The following is a 25,204-nucleotide window of genomic DNA, read 5'->3' as shown; positions in this document are numbered from 1 at the left end:
AAAAAGGAAAAATGAAAAAAATAGAGAAAAATTGGAAAACAATTTAGGAAAATTTCTGAAAAATTGAAAAATTCAGTTTTATTAATTTTTCAAAAATTTTGGCTAGAGAATTTGCAAGGCACGAGTTTTGAGATCAAGGCATGCATACCAAGAAAGCCTACAAAGCTAAATCAAGGTGAGTGATTTTCTCAAAAATTTTATACATGGTATAATTTGCTTAAATGAGTATACAATTGCGAGGGATTCTCCAAGTTTATGTGATTTACGTATATCTTTGATAGGGCTTAATTGTACACATACTTTTATCTAATTTTATCTTAATCTCGTGTTGTTTTTCCTATATAAATGTGTGTTTATATAGAATTTATATTATTTTAATCTTTTTTTGTAAGAACTCAATAAAGGATATTATTTCAAGGATTTGGGCGTAAAAAAAGAAAAAATAAATAAAAATAAAGATATTATAAAGTAATTTATAAAGTTAATATTATGTTAAACTAATATTATAATATAATTCAAAAAATTATTTATTTATTAATAATTAATTATATATTATATTACTTTATCTATATATATTATATATTATATTATAATTAATTAAGTATTTATTAAAAAAGAAATATATATTATATTATATATTAAATTATAATATTTATATATACCTATTATATACTATACTAAACAAATGCCATGAATTAGGGCACGTCATGTGTGTGTATATACATTATATTATTTAATTAGAAATTGAATGTGGCTGGAATTGGATGGCTAGGGCGGCCAGTACCTCATATATATATATATATATATATATTAAAAATGAAGGAGGGCATGGAATTGAAGAGAGAGAGCTTCGACGCACAGTAAATAATTATTTGTTTAGTTCGATTCAAAATTTGATTATTATTTATGTGAGGATTTTATATTGTTGCATTTAATATTTTAAAAGATTAATTACCTTTTAATAATTTATGCATGAATGACTAAAGGATTGTTATAAATTAGATCCATAGGCAATATAAATCACATATTAGACTATAAGATCGAAAGATGATTAGCTCTTGTGTGGGAATCAAGGAAGCTTAGTGAGTCAAATTCCCTTTTGAGATTAAAGGTTTTCAAATAATTAATGCTTATTTATTTCATTGATATCTACTCAGAAATCTAATAGTGAAATGAAATTTATAAAGGATTAATATAACTTGAGAAAGCATATTAATTAATTGAGAGAAATCTACTATCACATGACATGCAAATAATTATAAAATACTATAAGGATATTTTTTATTTTAAATCGAAATTGAATAAATAATTACATAACCTAGATTAAATGAAATCTAAACCCTAGTATACTCATTAATTATTTTTTCTCGCAAAGAATTCAATTTTCTATTTATTTTTCTTTTTATTTATCTGATTAATCAATTAGTTCAACTTAACAACAACAACAACATATCCAGCCTTTATCCCATTATGTGGAGTCGGCTACATGAATTCTAGACTTCCATATATTTCTATCTTTTGTTATATCTTCATTGAGATCCATACACTTCATATCAAACTTTAATGTCTCCCTCAAAGTCTTCTTAGATCTGTCTCTACCTCTTTTTTTGATTAATTGTTCCATTTCATCAACTCTCCTCACAGGAGCGTCTCTTGGTCTCCTTCTCACATGACCAAACCATCTTAGTCTAGTCTCTCTCATCTTCTCCTCTATTGGCACTCCTCTTATCTTATTACGAATAACTTCATTTCTAAGTTTATCTTTTCTTGTATGGCCGCACATCCATCTTAACATCCTCATCTCCGCTACACTCCTCAACTTAGGCTAATTAAAATTGTTTTGGTATTGTGATCTAGTCCTCATATGATCGACACTCTTTTCATCACTATATGCATATTTGACTATAGTACATTTGTCCGAATTAATTGTACATAAATCACACATCTAGTTTTTGGTGCCGTTGAAATTAAATTATGCTTCAGCCACTCTTTTCCTCTTCTTACTACTCGATTCACCTGGAATGTGGAATATTCCAAAGACAAAAGTCTAAATTAGAAGATAAATTTTTTAAGTGAGGGTTAAAATAAATTTCATAAATGAATGATGTATTGACATAAATAAATTGACATCCTAGGATAGCTTTCACCAGCATTTTAGCCCCGCACATGGAACTCCAGGCAGTCATCCCGACAATTCTCACACTAGGGAAAATCCGTCCCCGGCGTGAGAGACTCCTGCGGATTTTTGGCAAAACTCACTTGAGGAAATGCAACTACACTATTAGGGTAATATCCCATCCGACCATGGTCAACATGGATAGCATAATTATCGATAAGCTAATAATATCATGCTCAATGCAATATCACCATTACTAAGGAAATATAAAATGAATATGAATATGTATAACAAGATGCACATAAATCACATAAACTTGGAAAATCCCTCATAAATTCCATACTCATTTAGGAAAACATACTATGAGTAAATTTTTAGAAAAATCACTTACCTTAATTTAGCTTCTGTGGCTGTGATTTTTTTGTAGTGTTCACACTATAGTTTTGCATTCCAATCCATCTTCTTTCATTCTCTTACACTTTGGCCCTTAACCCTCAAGTCCTCAAGTTCTAAAAAATTATACTTAGTCCCCATGACTTTGAAAAATTATACTTTTACCCCCAATAAATTTGAAAAATTACACCTCTGCCCCAATAAAAATTACTCTTAAGCCCATACAAATTTTTGGGTATTACAGGTGGCATGAGAGCTTTCTCTCATGCATGTCAAAAGACATCAATGGATAAGAGAGGCAAACAGTTCAAGATAAAAGGAATCACATAAAGGTTATTTATATCCTTTAGGAACTGTCAATGTTGGGAATTGGTCAACCGTGATTCATTTACCCACGTTGAAAAAATGAACACGAAAGAAAGGAAGAGAAAGCATGCAAAAGAATTTACGCAGTTCGGCCAGTATTCCTTCCTGACCAAAAATGGGAACGATCAAAAGAGGGGTCGCAGCGACAAGACACAAGCTCGGCGACTGGTCCGTCCAGGGGGCAGTTGGCACCTGTAAGCACTCCGATGCTTGAGTCAATAAGAGAGTAAGGAAAATACCGTGTATCAGTAGGTCAGAAGGAAAAACATATCTTGGCTTTGAAGAGAGTTGGCTTATATAAGAGAAGGTGACGTCCTCTTATTTTGCATGAATCGTACATTTGTAGGTGATGGGACTGAGTAGTCGATGCTGGTGGAGGTTCCCAGGTGGTGACATGGTGTCAACGGGACCCTCATTAATGTGGATGGGATCCGTTATTAATGGGGATAGAATTTGAGCCGAGCTCGAGGATACCCAATAGAGGCTGTAACGAGGTGGAGAAAACTAGCATCGTCGGCTAACCGACGCCGGAGAAGACTTTCGGCGCGTGCCGGTCACGCGCTGGTCTTCACGCGCGCCACTTGCCCTAGGCGCATGCAGGCGCGTGCGGGGGCGTGGGTCCTCCGAAAAATTTTGTAAAAATCCCTAAAATTCTAGAAAAATATTTTACGGGGGTCCGTGCAAAAAGTTTTGAAGTTGGGATTCCTGATGTCTCGGTTTTAGCATCAAAGAGCCCCGTTTTGTGTGAAAACGCAAGACTCAGGTAAGTTCAGTATTTTTCCTTGAAAGTTTATAGTCTATAATGAATTATTGTGAAATTAGATTTGAGAAAATAGTCTCGAGGTATTTATTGGAATTTTTGGAAAGGAAAAATGAAAGAAAATGAAGGAAAAATGAAATAAATGGAATATCGAGAATATTTAGTGATTAAATATTATTTTATGTTTGAGGTAATCGAGATGATGTGATTGGTGCAACTTTTGAGAGTTGGCACGAGAATCGAGGTTGGGCACGCATATCGAGGTGACACGCTTTTCAAGGTGTCTTGATCTTTAGGACAAATGTGAGTTATCTTATCCTATATGATATTTATGAGATGATTGTTTATATGCATGCTATATATGAATGCAATATTTATTTTGTCATATTACATGGAAAGTCGTGATATTTACATGGCACGATATTATTGTCATATTGATATTTGTGCATGGGAATGGGATGTCGCCCCCAGAGTGTAGCTGTAATTCCCCAAGGGCGTTGAGGGAATAAAGTTATGCTTATCGTGCAGAGGTTTGGGATTTGCCTAGGATTCCTAACCGGGCTTGCGGGCCAAAGAAGTTACACTAAGGGCAAATATTTGTTCATATTATCGCATCATGCATTCATATATATGTTTTGGACCCTCACTAGAAGTTTCATCTTCTAATGGGTTATGCCCCTGGAACATTCCATGTTTCAGTTTAGACTTGCAACTTAGGCAAGGAGCAGGTTAAGATGAGATGGCACGTGATGGCGTGGCCAATGGATTCAGCGAGCTGAGTAGGATATGTTTTAGCTGATGTTTTATTAATGATTTGCCTTGTTAGAATATTTTGGAATCTCCATGTATTTATGTATTTCAATATTGAGGATATGAAGTTAATTATGGTACGGATTCTTATGTTATAAATAAAGTGATTTGATTATGTACTATATCAGATTTCGATTATCTATTCTGCATTTTTAATGATTTGCTGGAGGTTTTGTTTGGAATTTGGTACTTAAGTTTAAGTTATGTACCGAGAAAGAAAGAAAAAAATAATTTATGTATATTTTGGGCCCCAGCATAGTGACACGCTCGGCAAGAGAAAAAGCGGGGTGTTACAACACTTGCCTGAATTAATTGTGCATAAATTACACATCAACAAACCTTGTTAATAAATAACATAAACATGAAATAACTAGATATATTACTCAACAAATATACCATATCTTAATATATCAAGTACAACTTAACTCTTAAGCTATAGGGCATACACTAACAATCTCCCACTTACACTATAGCCATTTCGACATATGGCTAATGTCTATGGACCTAACATGCCATTCATGTTTTTACTTTGTAAGTGCTTGGGTCAATGGATTGATAAGATTGTCATTGATATCTACCTTGTAATTCTTCACATCACCTCTCCCAATGATTTCCCTAATTAGGTGAAAATGGCAGAGTATGTGCTTGGATCACTAATGAGACCTTGATTCCTTGCTAGAGTAATAGCACCATTGTTATCGTAGTAAAGGGCCACTGGATCAACAATGCTAGGAACCACAGAAAGTTCAAAGATGAACTTTTTGATCCAAACTGCTTCCTAGGCCACCTCAAAAGCTATAATATACTTTGCCTCTATTGTAGAATTGGTAACGATTTCTTACTTGGAACTTTTTCAACTAAATGTTGCTCCATTAAAACAAAAGACATAACTAGATTAAGATCTAAAATCATTCTTATCTGATTGGAAACTAGCATCGTAGTAACCCTTACTACTAGCTTAGTTTCTACTCCATATACCAGAAAAGCATCCTTAGTTCTTCTTAAATACTTAAGAATGGCTTTAACTGTCATCCAATCACCCTCTCTTAGATTAGCCTGGTATCTACTCGTTATGCTCAAAGCATATGAGATATCTATCCTTGTACATAGCATGGTGTACATGATAGATCCCATAGCAAACGCATAAGGAATCTTACTCATTCTATCTCTCTCTTGTTACACTTTAGGACACATGTCCTTAAAGAGATTGACACCTTGAGACGAAGGAAAGAACCCCTTCTTTGCCTCAGTCATACTAAACCTCTTTAGTATCTTGTCTATGATAGATTGGGAGGTGCTATGGCACACACCAAGAGGGGGGTGAATTGGATATTTTAAAAACTTAATTGAACTTGAAAAACTTTTTTATATAAATTGAGGTTTTAGGATTTAAAACGTAAAGCATATAAAATGACAAATGTAAATCAATAGAGATAAATTTGTGAATCAAGTGAGGAATAAACGAATACTTGGAAAGATAAAGAGATCAAAGAACATAAGCACAAAAGAACACCAAGATATATAGTGGTTCGGCTTAACCCAAGCCTAATCCACTACCTTAGGTCCTCACTAAGGATTTTCAAAATAATCCACTAAAACCCCTACTTAAACTAAATAGGTCCTCTAGTCCAAGACTAGGAATTACAATCTCTTGCTTATACAAGTAAGCCCTCTAGCACCTAGTTAGGAATTACAACCCCTTACTTCAACGAGTAAGTCCTCTAGCACAACAAACTAAGAAAATAAGAGTGATACAAATGTAAACGAGATGTTAAGAGTTGACACTCTTAGTTACAAGTTCTCTCACAATAAAAACAAGGTTTGAATGAGTTAATACAAGTTAAAATCAAAGCCTTGAAGAGAGAAAAAAAAATGAAGCATAATCACTGTAAATACAAACGAGAGTAACAGTAAGCTCAAATTATTTCATTCCCATCCATTAGCCTTTTCTTGATCATGCTTGAGTTGTATATACAAGCATCCCAAAAAAGGCCACCCAGGGGGTACCACCCCCGAGTAAGGTCACTCGGGGGTGGCAGGCGCGACCCCCATGGGAAGCCGCGTGCGCTGCCAGGCAGCACGCGGCTGCCTGGTGGGGGCCGCGCCCCTGTGCTGGGGGAGCGCCCCCCTCCCCCAAGTGGGCGTCACTCTTGCGCACAGCTGGCCGCGCGCGCGGCTAGCAGCTCATAGCCGGCAGCGCGCGCGGCTGGCAGCACATGGCTGCCCGCATAAGGCCGCGACCGCGCGCCTGGCTGCCAACATGTGGCTGCCCGTGCACACCCTTGTGCGCGACCCCCCCCCCCCCACACACAATCACTTCGCACCCGGCCCCGTGCACCCACGCGCACGGCCCCTCGTGCTCTTTTTCCCATGCTCACAGATAACCCCGAGTGAGGGTCACCCAGGGATCCACACTCACCTTCGCGGGCCTCCTACTCTTGCGCCACCGCCTCCAAGAAAGTTGGCCTAAGGCTATTCCCGCGAGACTCGGTCAAAGCGTCTCCGAGATTCTTGCCACAAAACTCGGAACACGCGACACATGGATGCCCCTCTTGTTGCTATAAATAGGAGGTCACTTTCTCTCATTCGGTATGCAATCTCTGGCTCTCGCATTTACTCTCTTACTTTCGAATACTCAATTTCTAAGGTGATCTAAGTTAAGCATCGGAGGGTCCGCGTGGGGACTTTCGCCCGCGCTCCTAACCGATTCTTTCTCTAGTAGGTCATCCATCGCTCGGAAACGCCTCACGAGACTCATCCATCGCTCGGAAACGCCTCACGAGACTCACCCATCGCTGCCACATTACCCCGGGAGACTCACTCATCGCTCAGATACGCCATATGAGGGTCATCCATCAGTGGTTTCCCATTTTATAAATTTATTGTTGTAATCGTGTAACAACAATTGACGCCGTCTGTGGAAAATTCAAACAAAAGCTGCAACACTCTTCCCTCATCATGGCTCAAACTCGAAGCAATCGCCAGACCCTCTCCTGTGGGGCCCAATTGCCTCGACGAGAAACCCTCCCTCGAGTGGAAGATCAGCATCAGTCTACTCGCGAGGGCCCGTTACACCTCATCCATGGGGGCCATCCGCCCCTCACCCATGAGGGACAGCCTTCCCTCACCCATGGTGGCCAACCGTCCCTCACCTATCAATCCCCTCATGAGGGTCACCCATCCCTCACACACCAACAGCCGCCCCTTCCAGAGCCCTCTCACCCACTGAGGGCCCAACTTCAGGTGCCTCCTCTTACTGCCCCACATATTCTCTCGGGACCCTACTCAGGTATGCAAATCCCATCCGTTGTACCTTGGGCTGAGTACGAGGCCCTACGACAGCAATACGCTGAAGGAATACAAGCTCTAAGGGAAATGGATGGTATTTTGCAAAGTTTGGTCCCCCATGGGACAATCCCAGCTGCATTGAGAAAGTTCATCCCAGAAATAGTTCCATCTCACAGGGCTCGTCAGGAGGTACCAGGGAACGACTCCTATCTAGACGCAAGCCCTGAAACCCACGCTCAACCTGTCCCAACTAGAAGCAATCAACCAAGATCTCCTTTAAGGGAAGATCACAGCCAAACATCTCCCCCTCGAGGAAATCATGGAGGAACTGACCGTCGAAAGACAGAAAGGCGAAGCCCACAACGAGGAAGATATTCGAAAACAGTAGCCAGCACTCCGATGGAAAGAGGGCGGGATGCCAAACCTATAACCAAGCAAAATGATGGGCTTGAGGATAACCCTACTGCATTTAGTGCACGAGAGGCCGCCGATATGAAAAAGATGATTGAGCGGGTCCTACAACAGAATAAGTTATTACCTACTTTTGAGGAACAATCTAGAGGAAAGCTACCATTCGTGGCCGAAGTAATGGAGAAACCTTTGCCGAGGAAGTTCAAGATGCCTCAAATAAATCCTTATTCAGGAAGGGACGACCCTTACGATCACGTGCAAAACTATGAATCTTTAATGATGCTTCATGGATGGGACGACGAGATAATGTGCAAGGCATTTCCTTTAACCCTAACTGGGCATGCTCGAGCCTGGTTTAACGGCTTACCCGAGGCATCTATCTCTTCATTCGGGCAGCTAAAAACAAAATTTATTAAAGCGTTTATTATTAAGAGTCAGAGAAAGAAAGATGCGACATATCTGCTTAGCATTCGACAAGGGAATAAAGAGACCCTACGACACTACGTGGACAGATTTCGAAATGCCACACTTGAGATCTGTAATTTACCGATTGAAATGGCAGTGTCTGCCATGTTCCAAGGGACACGACTAACCCCTTTACAAGAATCATTATCCCTGGACCCTCCGAAATCTCTGGCACACCTGTTCGTTAGGGCTAATAGGTACATACTCCATACGGAGATGATAAGAACGGTAGGGGAAAAAGAAGATGGAGAGAGAAAGAGGAAAGAGCGAGATATTGAAGAAGGATCAAACCAGCGAAAAGAACGCATCAGGAGGTCGGATATAGTGGGGCCACAATTCCATCATTACACTAGGCTCAATCAACCCCGATCAACTATATTGGCGGCAGTAGAGGGGTCTGGTCTCCTCCAGCTTCCAAAAAAGGCAGATCGCCCCATGGGGAGAAATCAAGAAGTGTAACGCCCCACTTTTCTTTTTCCAAGGTACACATACAAAGATGCATGATGACGCTAGCAACCGTATGGTAATCAAAGGGCGTTTATGGAAGCCTTTGCCAACAGAAGCAAGGATTGAACCTGAAAGCTTTATAAAACCATAAGCTAGATATTTAAGGCTTCCACTATATGCTTTTAACACAAATACCATCTGAAAAGCCATAATACAACTTGAAAATCTAGGGATCATTTAGGCTCCCTTTTACAACAAGTAAAACTCACACTAAAGTAATAGTACAACGCTTTGCAATTAAAACGTAAAGGAGCTAACTATCCAAGAACCACTTCCTTTCCTTTCCTCTGACTTGATTCCGGGGCACCTGTCACGACTAACCCACCTGGAACGTTGAATGTTCCAGGGGTATGAGACACCCAAGTTAGATAGTTATATCTAAGTGAGTGCAACAAGAAGAGATAACATGCATGTGATGAGATATGTAGAATGATATGAAATTGCCTGTGTGGTAGTGACGCCGAGGTGTTGCAATCACCCCCGCTGATCAATCATGTTCTCACATCTCCAAGACTTTTCACCAGTCTAACATGAGATCCTGACTTCAGCTAGCCACACACACCAAGTGATGCATGACAAAGAAAGAGAAAATGCTTGATTTAAAGGAAAGTCATGCTTATGCAAGTAATCACCCTTACCCGTGTGAAGACAAAATGTTCGGTATGTAATATAAAGATGCAAGAAGCACTCACCTTGCTGATTCGGAAGCTCTAAAGTACTGTTCACAGGGTTCTGGAAAGTTTTTCTGCAAAAATAACATAACTTCGAAACTTAAACCTAAACTATTTTTATATGAGGTCCTAGGGAAACATTTAAGGACCAACTGTACAAAATTTGGACCCAAGAGGACATCTCACGCGCCCTCACGCGCTTAGGGAAGGATCCCCACGCGCTCCACTCGCGGCAGTCAGGTGGCGCGTGAACTGCACGCGCCGCCCCTCCAGCTTTGCCGTCTTGAGGTTTTTTGGCCCGTTCTCCCTCATCCGAACTCCGATTTGACTTCCGTTTGAAACCACACGACCCTTATTCAATTATCTATCGAACTACAGAAAGAAATTAGAATTACCTTGCTGTTTTGTCACTGTTTAATGCCTTTTACGGTGGCGGTCCAACTTTTCCGACGAAGTGTTTTACCACTCTATTTTTGGGCAAAGCTTCTCCTCTCAACTCACCTCCCCTTTTCCTCTTGATTAATGGTGAGAATGTCCCTTCCATGGCCTTGGTATTTATAGGAATTTATGGCCAATCCAAGAGTGCCATGTGTCACTTGCCATGTGTGACTTAGATAAGGTTGTAATCATCACTTTCGTAGGATTGTGCCAAGTGTCCCTTGAGATTTGAACCATTTCTCCCCCTTGTGACATGTGTCCTTTTAAACATGTGCCACCACATGTTAATTTGATTTTTCAAGATTCCTCATGATTATGTCTCCTAACTAAGTTAGCTTACTTGGTTCCTTTAACTAACTAGTTACAAGATATTTTAACTTCTTACAAATAACTCTTTAACCCAAATACTTATTTGCACTTATATCCCTTGAGCCCCTATAACTCCTTAAACTTCTCCAAAATACCTTAGATGATGTCCCCTTGCGATAGTTTCCGTGATTTTTCGGAAAACCCTTCATTCGTTCCTCGGCGATTACCTCGGAACTTCACATGTATCCTTCGATTTCCAAGGAAATATTTTATTTCTTAAACAACAATGCCTAGGAAAACTTCGAGTATTACAAGAAGAGTACTGCAGGTATCACCGAACTCGGGGACACTCTACTGGTCAGTGTAGGGAGCTAAAAAATCAGATCGAAGCACTCATTCGTGAGGGACACTTGCAAAGATATGTAAGGACTGAAGGAAGAAATGACAGAGACCGTCAAAGAAGGGAGGAAAGTCCCGAAGGTCAAGATAGATGAAATTTACGGCAAAATGAAGGGATAAGGGATGACAGAATGGTGGCCCCCCCCTAACAATGAGCCAACTCATCAAGCCATTCATGTTATCTCTGGGGGCGAGACTTTAGCTGGAAATACTTCTTCTTCTCGAAAGGCCTATGCCCGTCAGGCCTACCAAGTCAATTCCGTGATGGAGGTAAGAGAGGACGAGGAGCCAATCACGTTCACCCCTACTGATAGAGGTGATATAATACTCCCACATGACGATCCAATGGTAATTTCTGCAGTTATCGCTAAACACCCCATCAGTAGAATTTTGGTGGATAGCGGCAGCTCTGTTAATCTAATCTATTGGAATTGTTTCGAACAAATGCACATATCCCAAAACCGGTTGAAAAAAGTGTCCTCTCCCCTGTACAGCTTCACTGGAGAAGCCGTCTCGGTGGCAGGATCTGTTCAACTACCTGTCACATTGGGCGCCGACCCTCAAAGTGTGACTCGACAGGCGAATTTCATGGTGGTCAAAGCCCCTTCCGCAGCATACAACATGATTTTAGGCCGACCGCTCCTCAATGATATGAGGGATGTAGTGTCCTCTTGCTACTTATTAATGAAATTCCCCACGCTCTCAGGAGTAGGGCAAGTTTGTGGAGATCAGAAGAAGGCAAGGTCCTGTTATGTATCGTCCACAAAAGGAAAAAGAGCAGAAGAGACTTTATCTATCGCTGAAAAAGCCATACACAAATCCCTAGCAGAAGAGACTGCTCGCAAGCCCCAACCAGTGGAAGAGTTAGAAGCAGTATGCTTAAGTGACACAGATCCCGAGAAGTTGGTGTATGTGGGCACGAAGCTTCCGAAACCAGTAAAAGAAGAAATCATGGGGTGCCTTAGAGAAAATTTGGATGTCTTTGCTTGGACACCAAGGGATATGCCAGGGATTAGTCCAGACGTGATATGTCACCATTTGAACGTGGATCCTCAGTTCAAGCCTGTTCGACAGAAAAAAAGGAATATCGCCCCTGATAGACTACCGGCGTTAGAAGAAGAAATAGATAAGCTACTAAAGGCAGGTTTCATTCGAGAGGTGTTATATCCAGAGTGTTGGCCAATGTGGTTATGGTTAAAAAACCCAACGGAAAATGGCGTTTGTGTATAGACTTCACTGGCCTCAACAAGGAGTGTCCTAAAGATTCCTACCCATTACTTCGGATTGATCGTCTGGTGGATGAAACATCTGGGTATCATCTATTGAGCTTCTTAGATGCCTTCTCAGGGTATCATCAGATAATGATGTATTCTCCAGATTAGGAGAAAACATCATTCATTACAGAAAAAGGGACATATTGTTACCAAGTTATGCCATTCGGGCTCAAGAACGCAGGGGCCACTTATCAACGCATGGTGAATAAAGTCTTTAAGGAATTATTGGGTGATACAATGGAAGCATATATCGATGATATGAACGTGAAAAGTCGGGAGAAGGAATCACATGTTAAAAAGCTGGCACGAGTGCTTGAAGTCTTTAGGCAATACAAAATGCGCCTAAACCCAGCAAAATGTGCATTTGGAGTTCAGTCTGGAAAATTCTTAGGGTATATGATCACACAAAGGGGCATCGAGGCGAACCCCGAAAAGATTTAAGCGATACTGGATATGGAACCCCCAACATCAATTAAGGAGGTGCAGTGGCTGACAGGTCGAATGGCGGCTCTTGGGCGTTTCCTCTCCAAATCGACCAAAAGGGAACTCCTGTTTCTTCAGACGTTAAGGGCAGGGAAAAAGTTTGAGTGGACGGAGCAATGCCAAAAGTCATTTGAGGCATTAAAAGAGTACTTGAAGGAAGTCCCTTTATTGACTCGGCCTGAAACTGGGGAAATGTTATATCTGTACTTGGGCGTAAGTGACAAAGCAGTAAGTGCAGTACTGATTAAAAAGGAAGGATAGGTGGATCGACTAGTGTACTACATCAGTAAGGTTCTATAAGGGCCGGAAACACGTTATCCCTTCACAGAAAAGGTGGCACTGGCCCTATTGAACGCCTCCAGAAAGTTGAGGCCATATTTCCAAGCTCACTCCATTAGCGTACTGACAGACCAACCATTACGGAGCATTTTGCAAAAGCCTGAGTGTTCCGGTTGTCTCACCAAATGGTCCATTGAGTTGAGTGAGTATGACATACAATATCATCCTAGGCAGGCTATAAAAGGGCAAGCATTGGCGGACTTTATTGTCGAATGTACACCCTCTAAGGAGGCCAAGGAAAAGAGCATAACAGAGTGGTTACTGTTTGTTGATGGGGCTGCCAGTTCCCAAGGGAGTGGAGCAAGAATAGTGCTTATCCCACCAGAAGGAGAATCCCTTGAATACTCTCTAAGATTCGCTTTTCCAAGCTTGAATAATGTGGCCGAGTATGAGGCACTAATCGCTGGTCTGAGGTTAGCCCGAAAACTTGAGGTAGCACAATTGATAGCCCACAGTGATTCTCAACTGATCGTTCAGCAATACTACGAGCAGTACGAGACTAGAGAGCCGGCCATGGGACAGTATCTCCAGAAAGTCAGGGCACTTGCACAGTTGTTCGAAAGTTTCCAGCTAGTACAGATCAACAGATCCCTTAATGGCCATGCAGACGCTTTATCCAAATTAGCATCCACTAAAGAAACTACTGGGAGAATAGTGTATGTGGAAGTCCTTCAACGACCAAGTATAGAAGAACCTGAAGTAGCATGTATTGAGAATAGTAACGACTGGAGAACCCCTTTCTACAAATATTTGACCACGGGAGAATTATCGACAGACCCAAAAGAGGCTAAGAAAATTAAATTTAGAGGAGTTCGTTTCACAATAATAGATGGGATGCTATACAAGCGAGCGCACACTATGCCACTCCTCAAATGCTTAGGTCCTCGGGAAACCAATTATGCTTTGACTGAGGTTCACAGTGGAGTATGCTGTGAGCATCTGGGAGGAAGGGCCCTCGCGGCCAAAATCCTAAGGGCAGGCTTTTTCTGGCCCACATTACAACATGACGCTCAAGCAAAGGTCAAAGAGTGTGATAAATGTCAGAGGCACGCCCCGATTCATTCTGCTCCGATATCGCAACTACAACCCACATTCCAGCCCATTCCCTTCGCTCAATGGGGCTTGGATATTCTCGGCCCATTTTCGCAAGCTACAGGGGAAAGGAAATTCCTTTTGGTGGCAACGGATTATTTTACCAAGTGGATTGAAGCCGAAGCCCTAGCCACCATCAGTGCGAGGAAAGTAGAGGCCATGGTATGGAAAGACATTGTATGTCAATTTGGAATCCCACGAATCATTAACACCGATCATGGAAAGCAGTTCGACTGTGATTCTTTCTGAAATTTTTGCAAAGGCTTGGACATTCAGCTAAGGATTTCTTCAGTAGCATATCCCCAAGCTAACGGACAAGCAGAAGTAAGCAACAGAACAATCTTACATGGTTTGAAAACTCGGTTAGAAGGCGCAAAGGGAGCATGGGTGGATGAATTACCTACCGTCTTGTGGGCCTACCGAACAACCAGTCGGGTCTCAACGGGTGAAACACCCTTTAACCTGGTGTACGGAACAGAAGCTTTGATTCTTGTGGAAATCTCGTGCAAGTCACCCCGATTGGATGCTTTTGATAAATGTGACGGTTCGGAAAACTCTGATTCATTAAAAGAGAGTCTTGATCTCATCGAGGAACAGAGAGACAGGGTGGCGGTACGAATCGCTGCCTATCATAAAAGGGTTGCCAACTATTACAACTCTCGTGTAAGGAGCCGACCTCTCAAGAAGGGAGATTTGATCCTCACAAAATCAGCCATCACCAATGCACTCCGAGAGGATGGAAAATTTCGAGCAAATTGGGAAGGGTCGTACCACATCCAAGAAATGATAGGCCCTAGTACCTGTATCCTCCAAACGCTCCAGGGTGAAACCATGGGTAAGACTTGGAGCACAAACCACATGAAATTGTACTCCCCTCCGGACATGCAACGCAATAATAATATGAACCCGAAGAGGGACCGTGGACGTAGGCACATTTTGCCGAACCATGTAAAATGCTTGTGTTTTCCCTTTTTTCATTATTCAAGGAAAATGAAAGAGAACGACCCGCTATGGGTCCCTTCTCGCACTAAAAAAAAAAAAGAGAGAGAAGAAAGATAATAATAAAGCCTTTTTTGCTTCCCCGCAGAGTAGTAAGGCAAGTCTTGCCCGGAAGTGAAAAAATCAAATGGCATTAGCAAGCAAATTAATATCCCGCTAATAGGATACTCTACTAAGCCCGATAATAATGCAAAAGGCCCTGCCACATAATACACTATGAGAAAAGCACGGCTCAATAGGCGCGACGACCGTGATAGCCGTCCTGCCTCAAAGCCAAGTGGCCCGGTCTAGTGAAGTGACAAATATGTCCACCACAACCCGTCAACATTGAAATCAAAAGGTTATCCCGCTAGCCTACTTAATTGGCCTGGCTTGATGACAGGGACAAGGAATTGCCAAAGGACCACTACGGGCTGAAACGCCCATAGTCCACCTTGTGGCATGAAGAGTCTAAAATCCTAAGGTTGGAACCAGACTTTCGATGGGAGATAATAGTAAAAAATCAGCAAGCTGTAGCTACTGTTTAAGAAAAAAGACAAATCTTATTTAAGCAAATAAAAGCAACTACACTAAAAAAAAAAAAATCTACTGCACTAAAAGGGGGAAAAATCTCCTTCAAGTCCGCTTCCTACTGCCAGAGCTCGGAGCACTGCTACTCGGGGCGGATGGGGGCTCACCTTCCTCCAAGCCCAAAGCTGGGATAACGGTATCAGCCGGGACAACTGTATCATCAGTCGAAGGGAGGGCGTCAGTCATCTCCACTTCCGCTGAGGCAAAGGCGTACGGCTCCCATGGGCCCGACAAGTTCTCCAGATCATCAACTAAGTTGGCATTCAAATAAGTCTTAGGGCTCGTGGGGTCAGGATCATTATATCTTCGCCAGTCGGGGACGTCAGACTCCTCTACCTCATCCGTATAAACCAGCTCAGGAAACTGTTCTCCTAGGCGTTTGGATTCCAGGTGTGAGCGTGCAAGATAGAATCCATACTTGGTAAAGCAACCCCCATAACGGATCTTCCTTTCTTGGCAATCCGACGATAGACGATATTCTTTCACAACCTCCTTCCGTGCCGCTGAAATCTCTTCATTTCTTCGATCCTTGAGCGACCTATTTTGTTTCCTTTGACGAGCAAGGTCATCTACCCTCAAGGAATGCTCTTGCAGCAAATTCTCATGAGCATTCTGGGCTTCTACGAGTTCCTTCGTCAGCGATTCTTTATTCTTCCGGAGCTCCTCTAACTCCCCCTTCATGCTTGAAGACTCACCGCGAGCCTCTGCTAGCTTGGACCGCATGTCTTCTCCCTCTCGAGTCAACTTTCTGATATCAGCGTGTAGTGAGCGTTCATGATCCCGCCACTTTACCATATTCTCTCTCGCCTCCGCCTTCTCTTGTTCTGCCTGGTGATGATAGGCTCTCCCGATGGCGTTGGATAACACCAACCCTTGGACCCCCTAGGCGCAAACAATGCATTAGAAGACTAACAACCAAGTCACACAACAAGCACGACATGCAAGCAAAACAAAGATAACTTACCTCAATAATCTTCTGCTCAGGAGAGTTGGCAACACTAGGCTAAATGCCGAAAAAATTTTGCTCATCCTGAGGGAGCATAGTAGCGTATATCATCCTGGCACCGACCCCTGGGTCTCTTATAGAGTCTGTATCGATTAGCCCAGGCTGCACAGTGAAGTGGTCGCCCCTCACCCGGGTGCTGTTGAGAATTGGCACGGGATTTCGCCTAGGCTCAGCAATGGGAGGAAGAATTGGTCGAAAATCTGGGAGCTCGGCTTTCAACTTTCGCCGGTCCCTGTGAAAGGGAACAAAAGGTTGACGACTCTCCTCCCTGATTCGGTCAAGCTCACCGCTAAAAGAAGAACGAGAGCTGCCAAACCCCTTTCTTCGCGAGCCAGACACGTCAGTGGGATTTGGTTCCACAAGAGCGCCTTCGAGGGACGATGGGTCTAACATAGATACATCCAACGTGGGGGCCAAGGTCTCAGGGCAAGGAAGACTAGATGAGGTACCTGCTTCAGATCTTTTCATTTTCAAGCGCCGTCGAGACGAGTTAGGAACTGGAGGAGGAAGATGGCTGGGATCAGGTACGTCAGATGAAAGCCCCTGTAGCAAGCCTGGAGGCGCTTGAGGAGGAGGCTGTGGGTCTTGCTCGCTGGACTGTCGTGAATTCCTACCACGACGTCTGAGCGTCTGTTGCTTGAATATATTCATATCGTCTGCAAAACAAGGGATGAAAAGCAAGAGTCAACCGCATAAATTAATATTTAAAAGACAATCTCTACGATTCTGGGAGTCTACCCTCAGGGGAAGAACAACCAGGAAAGACCATACTCCCTAGGGAATTCCCCCCTTCTTCTTCTTCTTCCTCGGGGCCCTCGTCCTCTTCCTCGCTGCCCTCTTCCTCCTCAACTTGCAAGGTGTCCTTGGGCATGGCCGATGAAGGCACAAAAGCAAGGGTGGAGGGCCCGGGCATGTCTTCTAGCCGAATGCCCCACCCCGCAGCGGCAATATTTTCTGAGGTAAGCAGGTCGGGCAGATTACAAGTGCCAAGGGCACATAATCTCTCAATTACTCGGCGACAGACAACCCGGGAAATCCGGATATCATCGAGCTTTTCCAACCAAAAGTCCCACTCGTTATCCCAACACCAACGAACCGGCGCTTTCCAGCTAGAAGGAGGCTCGATCACAATCCATCGGGACTCGAAGTCCACCTTATTTTGGAGCTTTTGAAAAAGGGGGGACAAACCTACAATTCTTTGAAGCGTGAAAAAGACGCCCCTCCGTTCGACCCTTCTCAACCTATAGAAGCAACCAAACAACTCTACAGAAGGAGGCACTTGGATCATATGACAGAGAATAGTGAAACCAACTAACTGAGCCCAACCGTTAGGATGAAGCTGGCCTGGGACAATACAATGGTAATCAAGCCACTCCATCCCAAAGTTGGACAAGGGAAAACAAAGACCTAATCTTAAATAGGCCAAGTATACTCCAAAGCCACGTCCTACCATGGCAGTACTTGTCTCCTCGGGTGTAGGAAGCCTAATATGGTGGTCGATGGGAATTTGGAAACGAGATTGGATCTCGGCTAATTCTCTCCCCTTCACTGAAGATCGTCGTCCCAAAGATATATATACATTGGGAGCCGGAGAAGGAGGTGGTAAAGCATTCTTAAAGCGGCCCATGCTGAGCACTAAAACCCTAAAAAAAAGACCAAGCGCGTACCCTTCAGGCAGACTAGGATTCCTATGGATGAGGGTCACGAAAATGCCAAGACGAGACCCATGGATGAGGGTCACACAAACGCCAAGACGAGACCCATGGATGAGGGTCACACAAATGCCAAAACGAGACTGATGGATGAGGGTCACTCAAACGCCAAGATGAGACCCATGGATGAGGGTTACGACAAGAACGGAATGAGACCCACCAATGGTCTCACGCAAGGATGAGGCTAATGACCAGTCCCATGGGTGAGGGTCAAAGGAGGCAGCCACCGATAATAATTGGACCCATGGATGAGGGTCACTCGAGGGAGAACATGCCTAAAGGTCCCCATGGGTGAGGCTCTCTTAGGGGAGATACAAAACCATGGGTGAGGGGGTATACCGTGTCGAAGTCTGGAATGCTGAGAGAATTCTCACGGAAGAGTGGTTGAGTAATGAAGAAATGAAAGGCCAAGTCTCCCTTTTTATAGTGGTCATGGGAGACATTGTGGAAAGGATAAAGCATGGGAGACCTGAAGATGAAGGAGATAGATACAGAAAAAATCCTTTCAGAATGAAAACGGCCTCAAGAAAATGGAGTTACAGCATAAACAAAATACTCTTCCTCCCGGTACTCCCGACAGAAAGAGTAGGGAGCAATTGTTATGTAAAAAATAATAAAAGCAGAGTAAACGCTGAAGAAATCGGGTCAAGAGAGCGCCACATGGCACCCCAAGGGAGTGCCACGTGACAGCCCCTGGGTGGCCAAAGAAGGCCACCCAGGGGGTACCACCCCCGAGTGAGGTCACTCGGGGGTGGCAGGCGCGGCCCCCATGGGCAGCCGCGTGCGCTGCCAGGCAGCACGCGGCTGCCTGGTGGGGGCCGCGCCCCTGTGCTGGGGGGAGCGCCCCCTCCCCCGAGTGGGCGTCACTCGGGGGAATAGTACCCCCGAGTGACCCCACTCGGGGGAAGGCAGCCGCGGGCGTAGCTGCTCGCCCACGGCCGTGCGGGCAAGGCCTCGCGCGCTGCTGGCAGCTCATGGCCGGCCACGCGCGCGGCTGGCAGCACATGGCTGCCCGCGTAAGGCTGCGACCGCGAGCCCGGCTGCCAACATGCGGCCGCCCGTGCACACCCTTATGCGCGACCCCCTGCACACGCAATCACTTCGCACCCAGCCCCGTGCCCCCACGCGCACGGCCCCTCATGCTCTTTTTCCCATGCTCACAGATACCCCCGAGTGAGGGTCACCCAGGGATCCACACTCGCCTCCGCGGGCCTCCTACTCTTGCGCCATCGCCTCCAAGAAAGTCGGCCTAAGGCTATTCCCGCGAGACTCAGTCAAAGCCTCTCCGAGATTCTTGCCACAAAACTCGGAACACGCGACACATGGATGCCCCTCTTGTTGTTATAAATAGGAGGTCACTTTCTCTCATTCGGTATGTAATCTCTGGCTCTCGCATTTACTCTCTTACTTTCGAATACTCAATTTCTACGGTGATCTAACTTAAGCATCGGAGGGTCCGCGCGGGGACTTTTACCCGCGCTCCTAACCGATTCTTTCTCTAGTAGGTCATCCATTGCTCGGAAACGCCTCACGAGACTCATCCATCGCTCGGAAATGCCTCACGAGACTCACCCATCGCTGCCACATTACCTCGAGAGACTCACTCATCGCTCAGATACGCCATATGAGGGTCATCCATCGGTGGTTTCGCATTTTATAAATTTATTGTTGTAATCGTGTAACAACGGTTTAATTTATATTTTACCTTCCATTTACTTTAATACATAAATGTAACTAAAAAAGTATCCCATATTTGGATTCAATAAAAATAACCAAAAAAATTAAAATCCATAAAAATAGAATTTGGGTTTTAGTATAAACTCGAGATTTTGCAAATTTACCACCTCCAAAATACATACTTTCTATTTCTTGAAAAATTCATTAAAAATCATTTTAACACTAATGAATACTAACTATCAAAATACTGAGAAATAGTTTTCTAAAAAGAAAACATTTTCATATATGTCTCCTTATAAGGTCCTGACCTTCCAGACTTAGAAAAATATGACTTTGAAATCTCGATGCTTGAAATTCATTTGGTTTTCATTCTCACAAAGTAATACTTGATATTGAAATTGATTTATGTTGAAAACCACAACCTTGATTCATGACTTAGGGATTAAATAAAATATTATTTTTCATCATCAAAACTAAGTATACAAAAGTAAAACAACAATCTATGCACGTAGTTTGACTTAGTCTAAGCAACATTTAAGATCTATCCCTATAGACTTTTATGCCAAGTATGTAGGTTGCTTCACCTAATTCTTTCATTAAGAAATTCTTGAAGAGCTATTCCTTCACCTTTTAAGAGGTAGGAATGTCATTTCCTATCAAGAGTATGTCATCCACATACAATACTAGGAAAACAGCAGTGCTCCCACTAATCCTCTTGTATACACATGGATCATCCTCACTTTGTGAGAAATCAAACTCCTTGATTGCCTCATCAAACCTGATGTTCCAGGTTCTAAAGGCCTATTTAAGCCCATAGATGGGCCTTTTCAGTTTGCATACCTTATGACTGTTTCCCTTGGAAACAAAACCATTTGGTTGTATTATATACACATCTTCCGTTAAGTTTTCATTCAAGAAAGCAATCTTGACATCCATTTTCCAAATTTTATAATCATGGTATGCAGCAATGGCAAGAAAAATCATAATGGATTTCAGCATCACTATAGGTGAAAAGGTTTCATCATAATCGATACCATATCATTGTTTGAAACCTTTTGCTACCAAGCGAGCTTTGTGGATACTTATGTTTCCATCCATGTTAGTCTTTCTCTTAAAGACCAACTTACACCCTATGGTATTTACCCCATTAGGTAGATCAACCAAGGTCCACACCTAGTTAGTGTACATGGAATCCATCTCTGCCTGCATTGTAACACCCCGCTTTTCTCTTACCGAGTGTGTCACTATGCTGGGGCCCAAATCATACATAAATTATTTTTTCTTTCTTTCTCGATACATAACTTAACCTTAAGTACCAGATTCCAAACAAAACCCCCAGCAAATCATTAAAAATGTGGACGCGATAATCGAAACCTGATATGATACATAATCAAATTACTTTATTTATAACATAAGAATTCGTACCATAATTAACATCATATCCTCAATATTGAAATACATAAATACATGGAAATTCCATAATATTCTAACAAGGCTAAACATCAATAAAGCATAAGCTAAAACATATCCGAGTCAACTCGCTGAATCCATCGGCCATGCCATCACGTGCCGTCATATCTCAACTTGTTCCTTGCCTGAGCTGCAAGTCTAAACTGGAACGTGGAATGTTCCAGGGGCATAACCCATTAGAAGATGAAACTTCTAGTGAGGGTCCAAAACATATATACGAATGGATGATGTAATAACATGAACAACATTTTCCCTTAGTGTAACTTCCCTGGCTCGCAAACCCGGCTAAGAATCCTAGGCAAATCCCGAACCTCTGCAGGATAAGCCTAACGTTGTTCCCTCAATACCCTTGGGGAATTATGGCTACACTCTGGGGGCGACATCCCATTCCCATGCACAAATATCAAAGTGACAATAATATCATGCCATGCAATTATCACGACTTTCCATGTAATATGACAACATGAATCATATCTTTCGTAAATATTATGCATATATAAGCAATCATATCTTTCATAAATATCATGCATAATAAACAATCATATCATATAAGATAGGAAAACTCACAAAACCATGTTTAGGATAAAATTACTCACCTTTGCCCTAAAGACCAAGATACCTCGAAGAGCACGCATTGCCTCGATATGTGTGCCCGACCTCAATTCTCGTGCCAACTCTCAAAGGTTGCACAAATCACATCATCTCAATCACCTCATTCATCAAAATGATATTTCATCACTAAATATCCTCAATATTCCATTTATTTCATTTTTGTTCATTTTCTCTCATTTTTCCTCTCCAAAAATTCCAATAAATACTTCGGGACTATTTTCTCAATTCTAATTTCACAACAATTCATTATAGGATATGAACTTCAAGGAAAAAATACTGAACTTACCTGGATGTTGCGTTTTTACAAAAAATGAGGCTCTTTGGCTTGAAAATCGAGACATCGAGAATCCCAAATTCAAATCTTTTTGCACGGACCTCCGTAAAATAATTTTTTGGATTTTTCCAAGATTTTTACAGAATTTTAGGAAGCTCCACGCGCCCGTATGAGCTAGGGTGAGTGGTGGCGCGTGAGGAACAGCGCTTGCCAGCCACGCGCCGATCATCTTCCCCGGCCACGACTACACCAGCGATCTGAGATGACTCCACCTCCTTGCTCGCCTCGACCAATCGATCAGGATGGGATGGTTTTTAGGCCGAAAGGAACACCGAAGGTGCCTCAACCTGGCTGCCAAAGTCTCGGCTTGGCCGTCTGCCTTCTTTTCCGACGAGGCCTCGAATAGCCATCAAACCTCTATCAAAATACCTGAAATTCTCCAGATATCTTCCTCTCCTCATGGGCAACAAAAGCCCCTTAATTTGGAGCCCCAATTTGTTCGAAAAGGCCCTCAATTTGAAGCTCCTTTCTCCCCTATTTTCGGACAAACCCTAGCTCTATTTATAGGCCAATTCGAGCGATGAAATGCTCTTGGCTGCCTTACCCATCACCTTAGGAGTATAGACCTCCCCTGAATCGACCCTAACCGAGCCTTATCCGACCAAGAAAGCGATTTGCAGGCGCACGAAGAATTCGGCCACTTTTTCTTCAAAATTCGGCCACCACGATGGCTTTTGTTGGGCAAGCTCTTTACAAAAGATGCTCCCCTGACCAAGCCTCGTGCAACCCCATGGCCAAAATCGGCCATGGCCGACCGGTCAGATTTGCCCATGCTAGCTTTTTCTCATTTTTGCACTTTAGCCCTTAAAGTTTGGGCTATCTCTTTTTGGCCCATTTCACTAAACCCCTCAACTTTCCTTAATTGCAATTAGAACCCTTAAGTCCTAAAACATCATTTTGACCTCCGAAGATTTCAAAACAACCTTGTTTAGGCCTCCCTCCAGTAATTTCCAAAAACTGCAATTAGGCCCGAATCTTTATTTTGGCCCTAAACCCATTAGTTTCTTCTTGAAACCTCTAAAGGGTTGTTCCTTATGAAAAACCAAAGCCTCATCTAGCTTCCGTTGACTTTCAAGAAGTCGTCTATAACAATTCGATATTGCAGCCTAATTGGCAATTGTTATTTTACTGTACCAAAAATTGTTCCCGGTCTGATTTCTTTCGGCACCATAAATCCTATCTCGGGGTGATCGTTAATGCCACATCATTTTCCTTTGGTATCTCGGCTCCAGGGTACTCCCGGCAGTCGATTTGGTCAATTTTTTGGGCTATTCAGATATCAATTTTCTCTAAAATCCCATTTCTCTAATAAATTGCTTATTTTTAATTAACCCAAATTTCTCGGGTATTACATGCATAGCCTTTTTCCATTTAGTAGAATCTCTATCTGCAATGGCTTCCTCATAGGTAGTGGGCTCATCATTTTCTATGAGCATCACTTCTCCTTCAGAAGTCATGAGATATCCACATCTCTTTGGCTCCCGATGAACTTAAGAATCTACGAAGCTCCTGTGTAATCGAAGGAGTAGTATGCTTTGAAGGATCATGAACGAGGAAACAAAGCATGCAGCGGAAGCGTTTTAAAATCAAAAACGTTCCTCGTATTGATAAGAATCTAGGAGACTTACTTTTGCGGCGGATTACCGGACGGAATGGAGCGATGGGAGCTTCTTCGCATTGTGGAGACGACGGCTGTCCTGCTAGCCTTCGGCTCCGTCGCATCAGAACTCAAACGCACCCTTTCGATCTTCCGGAGTATGACTCGAACTCGTGGCCTCTCTTCTGTGAAGAAGAATGAAAAACGACTTGGATGAAAAAACAAATAATGAGAGAATATATAGGGAGAACCCTAGGGTTAAAACCCTAGTGGGCCAAACCCTAATGGGCTAAGATCATTTAATTAATTTTCTAATTGGGTTAGCCCAATTAATTAATTAAAAACCCTAATGAACTATTATTTTATTCTAGCCCAATTAATTATGGACCATTCTGAATAAAATAATTCTCTCTCAATATAATTCATCCAACAAGCCAAATGTATTAAAAAATACATGAGTTACATCGAGCTACCCCGGGGACCAAAAGACAAATTATTCACGGCTACTAAAATGACCAAAATATCCCTGCTACCTAGTAGCTATATTTTGTCATTCTAAGTGTTCCAACTATCACCATATGGTAACACTGACCCCACGAATAATTTTGCATATGCCATGTCTTTGACCTACTAGTGTAATGACGAAAATACCCCTCTACGTAACACCCATCATTTAGAAAGGAATAATGTACTAACACCTTTCTAAATGATTTCTACCATCCTTAGATCACTAGTCCAATAATCCGTGACTACTCGAATGTACTTGCTTATCACTGGGAGCTACCCAGAAGCACACACTCTTAAGTCACATTCCCAGGGCCCTGGATTATTCGATTATTCTTGGACAATCACAAGGGGGTGAATCACAGAAACTATCTTGTATTAGTCTGTCTTAGCTAATTAGAAACCATACTCCCAACTCAAAAGGATATTGATCTTTGATAGACCTCACCTACAATGAATCTAAGAATATAGCTCTAGGTTCACTAGACCACCAACTAATACTCAAGTATTAGAGTACTCATCCACGTAGTAGCAGTGATAGACTAGCTCCATGATAATTAGTACTTTGTCATTAGCTTCTATCACAGGTCCACTCTACGCAT

At 42.7% G+C, this 25,204-nt stretch overlaps 2 protein-coding genes across 2 annotated transcripts; both read left to right on the top strand.

Annotated features, from left to right (window-relative positions):
• Nucleotides 1-11,056: 11,056 nt before the first annotated feature.
• Nucleotides 11,057-12,315, top strand: LOC127805564 (uncharacterized). Its single transcript, XM_052342317.1, has 2 exons — nucleotides 11,057-12,077; nucleotides 12,164-12,315. The coding sequence occupies exons 1-2, from the start codon at nucleotides 11,057-11,059 to the stop codon at nucleotides 12,313-12,315; spliced, it is 1,173 nt and encodes a 390-aa protein (XP_052198277.1).
• A 345-nt stretch (nucleotides 12,316-12,660) lies between these two features.
• On the top strand, nucleotides 12,661-14,370 carry LOC127805563 (uncharacterized). Its single transcript, XM_052342316.1, has 2 exons — nucleotides 12,661-12,918; nucleotides 13,024-14,370. Exons 1-2 carry the CDS (start codon nucleotides 12,661-12,663, stop codon nucleotides 14,368-14,370), a joined length of 1,605 nt encoding a protein of 534 aa, XP_052198276.1.
• The last annotated feature ends 10,834 nt before the right edge of the window (nucleotides 14,371-25,204 follow it).

This window comes from Diospyros lotus, chromosome 7 (genome assembly GCF_014633365.1).
Source record: "Diospyros lotus cultivar Yz01 chromosome 7, ASM1463336v1, whole genome shotgun sequence".
NCBI classification, from domain to species: domain Eukaryota; kingdom Viridiplantae; phylum Streptophyta; class Magnoliopsida; order Ericales; family Ebenaceae; genus Diospyros; species Diospyros lotus.
This window is presented reverse-complemented; position numbering and strand designations above follow the sequence as displayed.